This window comes from Pelecanus crispus, chromosome 8 (assembly GCF_030463565.1).
Source record: "Pelecanus crispus isolate bPelCri1 chromosome 8, bPelCri1.pri, whole genome shotgun sequence".
Lineage (NCBI taxonomy): Eukaryota > Metazoa > Chordata > Aves > Pelecaniformes > Pelecanidae > Pelecanus > Pelecanus crispus.
The window spans coordinates 21,869,163-21,880,259 of record NC_134650.1 but is presented as its reverse complement, the minus strand read 5'-3'; the positions used below and the strand labels follow the sequence as shown (position 1 = coordinate 21,880,259).

Here is an 11,097-nt window from a genome sequence, read left to right as displayed (position 1 = left end):
CTGTGTTATACGTGGATCACGCGAACGAAGGAGAGGTATTCCAGGGGGACTAAATCCCTTGGGTAACAAGGTTCTTGCTGCGTTGTTCTGGCAGTGCATGCTTGCCTCAAAGGGAAAGCAAGTGCTTGCTATTCAGCGTGCAGGTGAAAATGAGTCAGGAAGAGTAGCTCTTCCTCAAGGTATATGAAGAGTGCTCAGGAGCTGTGGTGCCCCCTGCTTTTTCATCTTTCACGGAGGATTGTCGTGCTGGGCTGTGATGGGTTTGAGTTCTCGAACAAGAGACTCCCCTGTGTTGTTTGGGCTCTTTGGAGCCCGTTTGCACAGATGTCCAAGTACCTGGGGGTTGGGCTTGTGTTTTTGTTCAAGCTGCCCAGCACTGTGAAGGACAACAAAAAGGGCTTTTTTAAGTATGTTAACAGCAAAAGGAGGATCAGAGGTAACATCAGTCCGACACTTGATGAGGCCAGCCACCTCACAAATACGGATGTAGACGATGCAGGGATGTTTATTGCCGCCTTTGCCTCTGTCTTTAACACCGATGATGGGCCCTGGGACCCCCGGAGCCCTGTGTTGGAAGGCCGTGACTGGGGGAACGATGAACTCCCAGCCAACTCTGAACTTGTTTGAGACTTGCTGCTCCAGCTGGAGGCATGTAAGTCTATGGAGCCCAATGGGATTCATCCCAGGGTACTGAAGGAGCTGGCTGATGTTATCACGGGACATCTCTGCATTATTTTTCAATGGTCTTGGGAGCCTGGAGAGGCCCCAGTCAAGTGGAAGCTGGAAAATGTTGTTGTCCCAATTTTCAAGTAAGGGTGAGAAGGAAGACCCTGGTAATTATAGGCCTATCAGTCTCACATCAGTGCCTGGTAAGATGATAGGGAAGGTTATTCTGGGAGTTACTGAAAAACACTTGAGAGGCACTGCAGTCATTGGTCATAACCAGCATGGGTTCATGGGGGAAAGTCCTGTTTAACTAACCTAATTTCCTTTTAGAATAGAATCATAGAATCGTTTAGGTTGGAAAAGACCTTTAAGATCATCCATCCAGCCATTAACCTACACTACCAAGTCCACACTAAACCACTTAAGGGTAGACTAGACTAAACCATGTCCCAAAGTGCCACATCTACCCTTTTTTTGATTACTTCCAGGGATGGTGACTCCACCACCTCTCTGGGCAGCCTGTTCCAATGCTTGACTACCCTTTCCGTGAATAATTTTTTCCTAATTTCCAACCTAAACCTCCCCTGGCGCAGCTTGAGCCCATTTCCTCTCGTCCTATCGCTAACTGCATGGGAGAAGAGACCATCACCCACCTCACTACAACCTCCTTTCAGGTAGTTGTAGAGAGCGATAAGGTCTCCCCTCAGCCTCCTCTTCTCTAGGCTAAACAACCCCAGTTCCCTCAGCCGCTCCTCATAAGGCCTGTGCTGTAGACCCTTCACCAGCTTTGTTGCCCTTCTCTGAACACGCTCCAGCACCTCCATGTCTTTCTTGTAGTGAGGGGCCCAAAACTGGACACAGTATTCCAGGTGCGGCCTCACCAGCGCCCAGTACAGGGGAACAATCACCTCCCTGCTCCTGCTGGCCACACTATTCCTGACACAAGCCAGGATACTGTTGGCCTTCTTGGCCACCTGGGCACACTGCTGGCTCATGTTCAGCCGGCTGTCTACCAACACCCCCAGGTCCTTTTTGGCCAGGCAGCTTTCCAGCCACTCTTCCCCAAGCCTGTAGCGTTGCATGGGGTTGTTGTGACTGAAGTGCAGGACCCGGCACTTGGCCTTGTTAAACCTCATACAGTTGGCCTCGGCCCATCGATCCAGCCTGTCCAGGTCCCTCTGCAGGGCCGTCCTGCCCTCGAGCAGATCGACACTCCCACCCAACTTGGTGTCATCTGCAAACTTACTGAGGGTTCACTCAATCCCCTCATCCAGATCATCGATAAAGATATTAAACAAGGCTGGCCCCAAAACAGAGCCCTGGGGAACACCGCTCGTGACCGGCTGCCAACTGGACTTAACTCCATTTACCACAACCCTCTGGGCTTGGCCACCCAACCAGTTTTTTACCCAGCGAAGACTACGCCCGTCCAAGCCATAAGCTGCCAGCTTCCCAAGGAGAATATTATGGGAGACGGTGTCAAAAGCTTTGCTAAAGTCCAGGTAAATGACATCCACAGCCTTCCCATCATCTACCAGGTGGGTCACCAGGTCATAGAAGGAGATCAGGTTGGTCAAGCAGGACCTGCCTTTCATGAACCCATGCTGGCTGGGCCTGATCCCCTGGTTGACCTGCACTTGCCTGTTGAGTTCACTCAATATGAACCTGCCCATAATCTTTCCCGGCACCGAGGTCAGGCTGACAGGCCTGTAGTTTCCCAGGTCCTCCTTCCGGCCCTTCTTGTAGATGGGCGTCACATTGGCAAGCCTCCAGTCATCAGGGACCTCCCCTGTTAACCATGACAAGGTCACCCACCTAGTTGAGCAAGGGAAGCCAGTGGATGTGGTGTTTTTTTGAATTTTAGCAAAGCTTTTGACACTGTCTCTCACAGTACCCTTCTGGATAAAATGTCCAGCATACAGCTGTCATAATACTTGTTGTAAGACAAGTCCGTAATTTGTTGTGTGAGCAATTGGCTGACGGCCTGGGGTCAAAGAGTTTTAGTAAATGGGGTTACATCAGGCTGGCGGCCAGTCACCAGTGGGGTTCCCCAGGGCTCGATTTTAGGGTCAGTGCTCTTTAATGGTTTTATAAATGATCGGGATGCGGGAGTGGAATGTACATTGAGTAAGTTTGCCGATGATGCTAAATTAGGAGGAACTGTGGACTCCCTCGAGGGTAGAGTGGCCTTAGAGAGAGATCTGCATAGACTAGAGAGCTGGGTAATCACCAACCATATGAAATTTAACCAGAGCAAGTGCCAGATTCTGCACGTGTGACAGGGTAATCCTGGTTATACATAGACATTGGGGGATGAGAGGCTGGAGAGCAGCCCCGTGGAAAGAGATCTGGGGGTTTGGGTTGATGGCAAGTTGAATATGAGTCAACAGTGTGCCCTGACAGCTAAAGGGGCCAGCCGCGTGCTGGGGTGCATGAAACGCAGCATTGCTAGCTGGTTGAGGGAGGTGATTGTTCCACTCTGCACTGGTGCGGTCCCACCTCGAGTACTGTGTGCAGTTTTGGGCACCTCAGTAGAAGAAGGACGTCAAACTATTGGAGGGTAGCAGAGCTGTTCTTTGCCATGTGATGGCCTGTTCTTTGCTGGGTTCTTTGAGAGGACTGGAGGCTGAAGGGTGTGGCCTTCCCCCAGAAGGGGAGGGATGGGGAGGTGAAGGGGCAGTCTGTCTGTCTTGCATAGATGGGAGGAAAGCAGGAAGGTTGTTCCCCATCTGGATGGATGGAAGGCAGAAGGGAAAACGAGTGGGAGCTCTTGCCAAAGGGCACATCCAGGCTTCATGTCAAGCATGGTGTAGACATGTAGAAAATGTTTTACTACAGGGGAAATAGAAGAGACAAGGATGGAAGGAGAAGAGGCAAGGATAGGGCATGGCAAGTCAAAAAAGCAGGAAGAGAAGGAAAAGAAGGAGGAAAGAGAAAGAAGATGAAGAGAAAAGAAGAGGTGAATGAAAAAGGTGAAGAAGAACAAGAAAAAAGGAAGTAAATACAGAGAAAGGAAGAAGGAAAAAAACCCAGGACTGTATGCAAGGAAAAAGCTTGCTTGCAAGGAAGAAAGGAAGAAGGAAGAGACAAGGAGGGAAGAGATGAGAGACAAAATTACCAGGATGCACTGACGTTACCTCTACGTGCTGAATGGAGTTGAGGATGTTGGCATCCTTGGTACTCAGGGACGCTGTGCAAGGCCTGATGAAAAGTGTTGAGGAAGAGGAAAGAGGTCTTGCCAGAGGGCGTGTCCGCGCCACATGGCAAAAGTGATGTAGTCATATAGAAAACATGTTGGTAGGAGACAAAGCAGAGGCAAAGAGGGAAGACGAAGAGAAGTGTGGGAAGGACTGGGAAGAGAGGAGAGGGAGAAAGAGGAGAAAGCAGAGAAGGAAGGAACACACAACAGAGAGAAAGAAAAGCCAACCAGAACAAAGCAAGCAGTAGGGAGAAAGAAGATAAAATAAGAAACAATAAATTAGTTTACTAGGATGCAGGGACGCTATCACTGTACACAGAAAGGTGATGAGGGAGAGAAAGGAAGAAAGAAAGAAGGCAAGGAAGAAAAAAAGGAAGGCAAGAAAGAAAGAGTGACAGAAAGAGAGAAGCAAGGAAGAAATTAAGGAAATAAGATGACAAGGAAGAGAAAAAAGGAAGAAACCATAAAGGAGATTACCAGGGTGCACTAACATTATCTTGCAGGAGGAAGAATCACAGAAGGAAAGAAAAAAGGCAAGGAAGGAACCTATGCAAGTAGAAAGCAAGCAAGGAAGAAAGAAAGAACAGAAGGGAAGGAAGGAAGGATGGAAGGAAGGAAGAGATGATAGAGGCGATTACTAGAACACACCGACCTTACCCCTAGGCATTGAATGGAGTTGAGGACCTCGGCATCTTCAGTTCTCAGGGATGCTCTGCAAGGCTTGATGAAAAGCGGTGAAGAGAAGGAAGGAGAGCTCTTGCCAAAGGGCATGTCCATGCTTCGTTTTGAGCATGGTGTACACATTTGGAACACACTTTGGTAAAGGAAAAAAAGGAGAAGAAGGAAAGAGAAGGGGAAGACAGAAAAACAGAGAAAAAGGAGCATAGCAGAAGGAAATGAAGAAGGAAAGCAGAGAGAAAGGAAGGACTGTATGCAAGTAAAAAGCAAGCAAGGAAGAAAGCAAGGAAGAAGAGAAAGGAAGGAAAGATGAGACGATAAAGGAGATGACCAGCACGCACTGACCGTACCTCTAAACGCTGAACGGCGTTGGTCCCTAAGCGCCTCCGCCTTGGTTGGAGTACCGCGCTCCGGCGCTGTTGCGCCGTGATTAGCGCTGATGGCTCCGCCTTTGATGGTCTGTGCCGCGGCGCCGGAGGCGAGTGGTGAACTGCCAGCGCGGGTAAAGAAGAGAGAAGGACGGAAAGAGAAGGTAAAGGGGAGGCAAGGGTAGTGTACGGCAGGGCAAGAACGAAAAGGAGAAAGAAAAAAAAGGCAGAGAAGAAAGAAGAAAGAGACAAAGGAAAAAGTAGATAGCAGAAAGCGAGGAAATTAGGTAGGGAAGAGAAAGGAAGAAAGAGATAAGCGAACAAAGAGAGATCATTGAAATAAGGGGGGAAAAGGGAAGAAATTAAGAAAGAAAGGACGAAAAAAAAGAAAGGAATCTATGCAAGCAAAGAACAAACAAGCAAGGAAAAAGAAATAAGAGGGAGGAGGTAAGATTAAAAGAAAGAAGAGAAACAAAGAGGAGCAGGAAGAGACGGCAGAGGAGATGACCAGCGCGGGGCCGGAGGCGCGGGCGATGGTGGGGAGCGTGTGAGGCGGCGGAGCAGCACACGGTGTCGCTGCAGGCTCAGAAACGGCGGCGGAGCGGCGAGGCGGCTCCGCCCCGGTGCGGCGGAGAGCCCGGCTGTGAGCGCGGGGGGGCGGCGCGGGGCGGGCAGGAGAGCCGGTGCGTCCGGGCGGCGGCGGGGAGCCGTGCGGGGCCCGGGCGGGCGGCGGCGGCGGCGGCGGCGATGGCGATGTGCGTGTGCTGGGGGCCCGTGGTGCGGGTGCTGGTGCTGCAGGCGGCCTGGGCGCTGGGCGGCGGGCAGGTGCGCTACTCGGTGCCGGAGGAAGCCAAGGCCGGGACGGTGGTGGGCCGGCTGGCGCAGGACCTGGGCCTGGAGGCGGGCGAGCCGGAGGCGCGGCGGCTGCGGCTGGCGGCGCAGGGCCGGCGGGCGAGCGTGGAGGTGAGCGGGGCGAGCGGGGCGCTGGTGGTGAGCTCGCGGCTGGACCGGGAGGAGCTGTGCGGGAAGAGCGCGCCGTGCGCCCTGCGCCTGGAGGTGCTGGTGGAGCGGCCGCTGCGCGTCTTCCACGTGGAGCTGGAGGTCACCGACATCAACGACAACGCCCCGCTCTTCCCCGCCGCCCGGAAAAACCTCAGCATCGCGGAACTGTCGCTGCCGGGTTCTCGGTTCCCGCTGGAGGGGGCATCGGATGCAGACATCGGAGCCAACGCGCAGCTCTCCTATACACTCAGCCCTACCGAACACTTCTCTCTGGATTTGCAGAAGAGTGAAGAGTACCGAGAATCCCTGTTCCTGGTGCTCGCGAAACCGCTGGACCGCGAGACGGTGCCTGTGCACCGGTTGGTGTTGACGGCGAGTGACGGGGGCCGTCTGCCCCTGACGGGCACGATGGAGCTGGTGATCTCGGTGCTGGATGCCAACGACAACGCGCCCCAGTTCAACCAGTCGGTGTATAAAGTGCAGCTGCCAGAGAGCGCTGCAGAGGGGACACTGGTGGTGCGGGTGAGCGCCACGGATCCGGACGTGGGAAGCAACAGAGAAATGACATTCACTGCGAGCAATACTTTTCCTCCAAAGGGGTTAAACCTTTTCATTTTAAATCCGAAGACGGGGGAGATCCGTCTCGCGGGCGCCCTGGACTTCGAAGACGTCCGTTCATACGAGATACAAATCGAAGCGACAGATAAGGGGACGCCGCCGCTGTCGGGTCACTGCAAGGTGGTGGTGGAGGTGGTGGACGTGAACGACAACGCGCCGGAGGTGTGGGTGACGTCGCTGTCGGTGCCGGTGCCGGAGGACGCGGCGGTGGGGACGGTGGTGGCGCTGCTGAGCGTGTCGGACCGGGACTCGGGGGCGAACGGGCGGGTGCGCTGCGCGGTGTGGCCGGCGGCGCCGTTCGGGCTGGTGGCGACGTTCGCGGGCTCGTACTCGCTGGTGCTGCGGGAGGCGCTGGACCGGGAGCGGGTGCCGGAGTACGAGGTGGAGGTGCGGGCGGAGGACGGCGGGGCGCCGCCGCTGCGCGCCAGCCGCGGGGTGCGGGTGCCGGTGTCGGACGTGAACGACAACGCGCCGGCGTTCGCGCAGGCCGTGTACACGGTGCTGGCGCGGGAGAACAACGCGGCGGGCGCGGAGCTGGCGCGGCTGTGGGCGCGGGACCCGGACGAGGCGGGCAACGGTCGCGTGAGCTACTCGGTGGCGGAGGGCGGCGTCGGGGGCGCGGCTGTGGGCGCGGGGTGGCGCCCGGCGTCGAGCTACGTGTCGGTGGACGCGGAGAGCGGGCGGCTGTGGGCGCTGCAGCCGTTGGACTACGAGGAGCTGCAGGTGCTGCAGTTCGAGGTGCGGGCGGTGGACGCGGGGGAGCCGCCGCTGTGCGGCAACGCCACGGTGCAGCTGTTCGTGGTGGACGAGAACGACAACGCGCCGGCGCTGCTCCCGCCTGCCGGCGGCGGGCCGGGGCCCGGGTCCGCGGGCGAGGCGGCGTCGGGGCCGGGCTCGGGGGCGTTGTGGGCGTGGGCGGCGTGGGGGGCGCCGGCGGGGCAGGTGGTGGCGAAGATCCGCGCGGTGGACGCGGACTCGGGCTACAACGCGTGGCTGCGCTACGAGCTGTGGGAGCCGCGGGGGAAGGGCCCGTTCCGCGTGGGGCTGTACAGCGGCGAGGTGAGCACGGCGCGGGCGCTGGAGGAGGCGGACGGCCCGCGGCAGAGGCTGGTGATCGTGGTGCGGGACCACGGGGAGCCGTCGCGCTCGGCCACGGCCACGCTGAGCGTGTCGCTGGTGGAGGGCGCCGAGGCGGCGCTGGCGGCCGCGGGCTCGTCCTCGTCCTCGTCCTCGTCGGGGGCGGGGCTGCGGCCGGGGGCGGGCGCGGAGGGCGGCGCGGCGGCGGCGGCGGCGGCGGCGACGGCGACGGCGACGACGAACGTGTGGCTGGTGGTGGCCATCTGCGCGGTGTCGAGCCTGTTCCTGCTGGCGGTGGTGCTGTACGGGGCGTCGCGGTGGGCGCCGCGGGCGGCCGTGCTGTCGGGGCCCGGGCCGGCGACGCTGGTGTGCGCCAGCGAGGTGGGGAGCTGGTCGTACTCGCAGCGCCAGAGCCGGAGCCTGTGCGTGGCGGACGGCGCGGGCAAGAGCGACCTGATGGTTTTCAGCCCCAACTTCCCGCCGCCGCCCGGCCCCGCGGCGAAGGAGACGCAGCCGGAGCCGCCCGCTCTCCTGGACACGGTCAGTGGCCCTCCCTCTCTCGCCCTTGTCGCCCCTTCCCCCTTGTCGCCCTTGTCGCCCGCGCCGTGGGCAGGCGCTGGCGTGAGCCGGGCTCCGGCGCCGGGGCCTGCGGGCGGTGGGTGCTTGGCGGGTGCTTACTCTCTGACTACTGGCTGCAGTGTTCCTTGTGTCTTCTTCCTCTGCAAGCTGTTTGAGTACTGCAATTTTTTGCACCACTTTCCTCTCTTCCTTGGCACGGAATTGATCGGCGCTGTTCTGCAGCCATTTTCCATGGCGTCATGACCTCCATGCTCATATTGTCACATGATCATTTACTCCTTTTTTTATAGCTGAGGTCTGATAGGTTTGGCTGCTTTTTTTTCTGTAGATTCTCATATCTTTTTGCAGAGGAGATGGGGAGATCAAGAACATAAATTGGGATTTAAAGTATGTGTGGAAATGTCCGGCCCAAAGCCATCCTGAATATTGGACATATTGAAGTTGTATGTGTTTTCTTGTGGTGTTGCCCAGTCTAGTTTTTCATGTCTTTGCTCCTTATCATTCTTTACGGTACTTCTGCTTTGAAGACCATTCTTCTAGTTCTGATTTCGTATTCTTTTTCAGTCTTTTATTTTTTAACACGTGGAAATGTTCTTCAGACAAAAGGTACTCTAAATCTTTGGTCATCCTGCTGGACTTCTCCGAAACTCTTCCTGGTCTTCTCTCTTCCCACCATGTTAAGAAGGGGAGAACGTCCACAAAATATTCAAAGTGTTGGTGAACCTTATATTACCACAAAGTTGAATGAAATGCATTGTTTTCTTCTGTGGTCTCATAAGTCTTACCTTTTGATTGGCACCGAGAACAGAGCTGATATATCTTCATCATTGTTTTCTCTATGCCAAAGGTGTTATTTCAGAACCTTAAATGGTTGTTTCAGAGTTAGGTACAGTCTTTGTTGAAGCCACGTTTTTTTTCCTCATCTGCTCAACTTTGTGGTGTCCTGCATGGAAAATATTTTGCCATTTCCCCACCTAGGTCTTCAGGGTCATCAACTCTTTCTGCAGTTCTCAGTAGACCTATATTTTAACTCTGCTCCGTAGGGTAATATTTTCCATAATCTTCATTACATCACCCTCCATGACTTTTTGAGATCCCTTGGTGACCTAAGAAATGGCAGAGTTCCTGGCAAAGATCTCTGCCCGACTGCAGTGTTGACCTTATTGTCTTGCTCAAGTGACCAGGTTTGGTTTTCCTGCCATCTGTGTAGTTAATCACAATTCTAAGTTCTTCTCTCAGCCTTCTTTCAGTTTGTATGGAGTGTCTTCATTTGTGTATGTTTTCCTGTCTTGCATGTAGGGCAGTTTTAATGAACTTTTTGCTTTGGCTGCTACAAAGTGAGAGTTTCTAGTCTTTTCTTAATCAGAAGTCTGTCCTTTTTGATTCTCCTCTGAAACAGAGATCACATAAGGTGACCACAGTTGGTACTCCAGGTTCTTGTCTGTTCACCTTGCATGGCATATATTAGTTCATGAAGTACTACAGAATTACTATAGACATGGAAAAAATAGTAGCAGCATTTCACGTCACCCTTTTCTAAGTATGATGCAAATGTACTTTCTAATACAAAGTACTTAATCGCAGAAGAGCACAAAGCAAGGTAGGTGTGGAAAATGCGCAGCTATAGTGCTGTATTAGGCAAGATGTGTTGCTAGAGGACTTGTCTGTGGTGGGCAAATATATTTGTAGAAGCACCTCAGCTATGGTTCCTGACTCTGCTAGTTCCATGTATCCTGCAGTGGTAGGCTTTGTATTTTGTTTCTTTTTTTTTTTTTTTTTTTTTTTTTTCCCTTTCCTGGGAATACTTTTAAAAATAAACTATTACTTTGTGTCTTGTTGTGTGTGTGCCTTATGATGACCATGTGAATATGAACTGGGATGACACTGAAACTCCTGCTTCCCCCACAGGCAGTGGGGCTTAGGTTGCCTTTCTCAGGAGATGTGTCAGTAATTGTGGGTGAGAGCCATGCCGCCAAATAGTGTTGACTGATTTCAGAACTTGAGCCCCTTGCCATCACTGTGGTTCACTGTATTGTAGACTCTTAAGGTGATGTTTACCTCGAGAGGATGCTGTGAGGCTTCAGGTTTAATTTCTGTTTCTGCTTTCATAGAAGTGGATACAGAAACACTGGCAATACAGCAGAGATTTGAGAGGCTGGAAAAAATGCATTTGCTTTTCCAGCCCTGCTTCCCTGAAATCGTGAACAGTGATCCCTGATCTCAGCCCTGATAATGGAGACCTGGAAATAAATCAAGACAGCTGTTAGATTAGCAACAGGTGTAATTAAAGATAATCTATCAACAAACCTACCTGGATTTTTTTACCATTTGGTATCTTCATTTTGGTTTGACCTCCTGCTGCATCACTGATATTTCTGTGGTAGAAACCAACAAATTGCTACTGTGTGAAATCATCCATTTTGTGTTGCTGCCTGGCCTGGGTGGCAGGGTAACGGCAAGTGTCTGTAGTTGCGTAGAGAAGGGGCCCTGATGTGTTTATGTGGTGGGAGCCTAGGAACATGTTGTAAGACAAACTGTACCTTGCCAGAGCAGTGGTGCAACCCTTTTGTGTTGTCTTCAGTTACAGCATGTGTGGGTGACTGTACTGCACCCTGCAGTGGCTGTTCTCCATCAGTAATGGGCACATTGTTTTACTGTACTGCGAGTACCTACCTGCCTAAAAAGGTAAGGAAGAACTTGTCATTCATTGTGCAGCTACAAGTGGGGAATAAAACTTACAAATAATACTTTACTGAGGCACATCAAGACTACTAGAGAGCTCAGGTTCCCTGAGCTGTTTCACCCTTCCAAGAGGATTTGTGCTATGTGAGTTATGTTTAGACAGACATAGAGTTAGGAAGTCATTGATGGAGTTGAAAGTCTTTGGAATTTGTATGCATTGCTGGTTTC

The 11,097-nt window shown here is 53.4% G+C and overlaps 1 protein-coding gene across 1 annotated transcript; it reads left to right on the top strand.

The window, feature by feature from the left end:
- The first annotated feature begins 706 nt into the window (after nucleotides 1-706).
- Nucleotides 707-9,204, top strand: LOC142594206 (protocadherin alpha-2-like). Its single transcript, XM_075715690.1, has 3 exons — nucleotides 707-797; nucleotides 5,696-8,148; nucleotides 9,166-9,204. Exons 1-3 carry the CDS (start codon nucleotides 707-709, stop codon nucleotides 9,202-9,204), a joined length of 2,583 nt encoding a protein of 860 aa, XP_075571805.1.
- The last annotated feature ends 1,893 nt before the right edge of the window (nucleotides 9,205-11,097 follow it).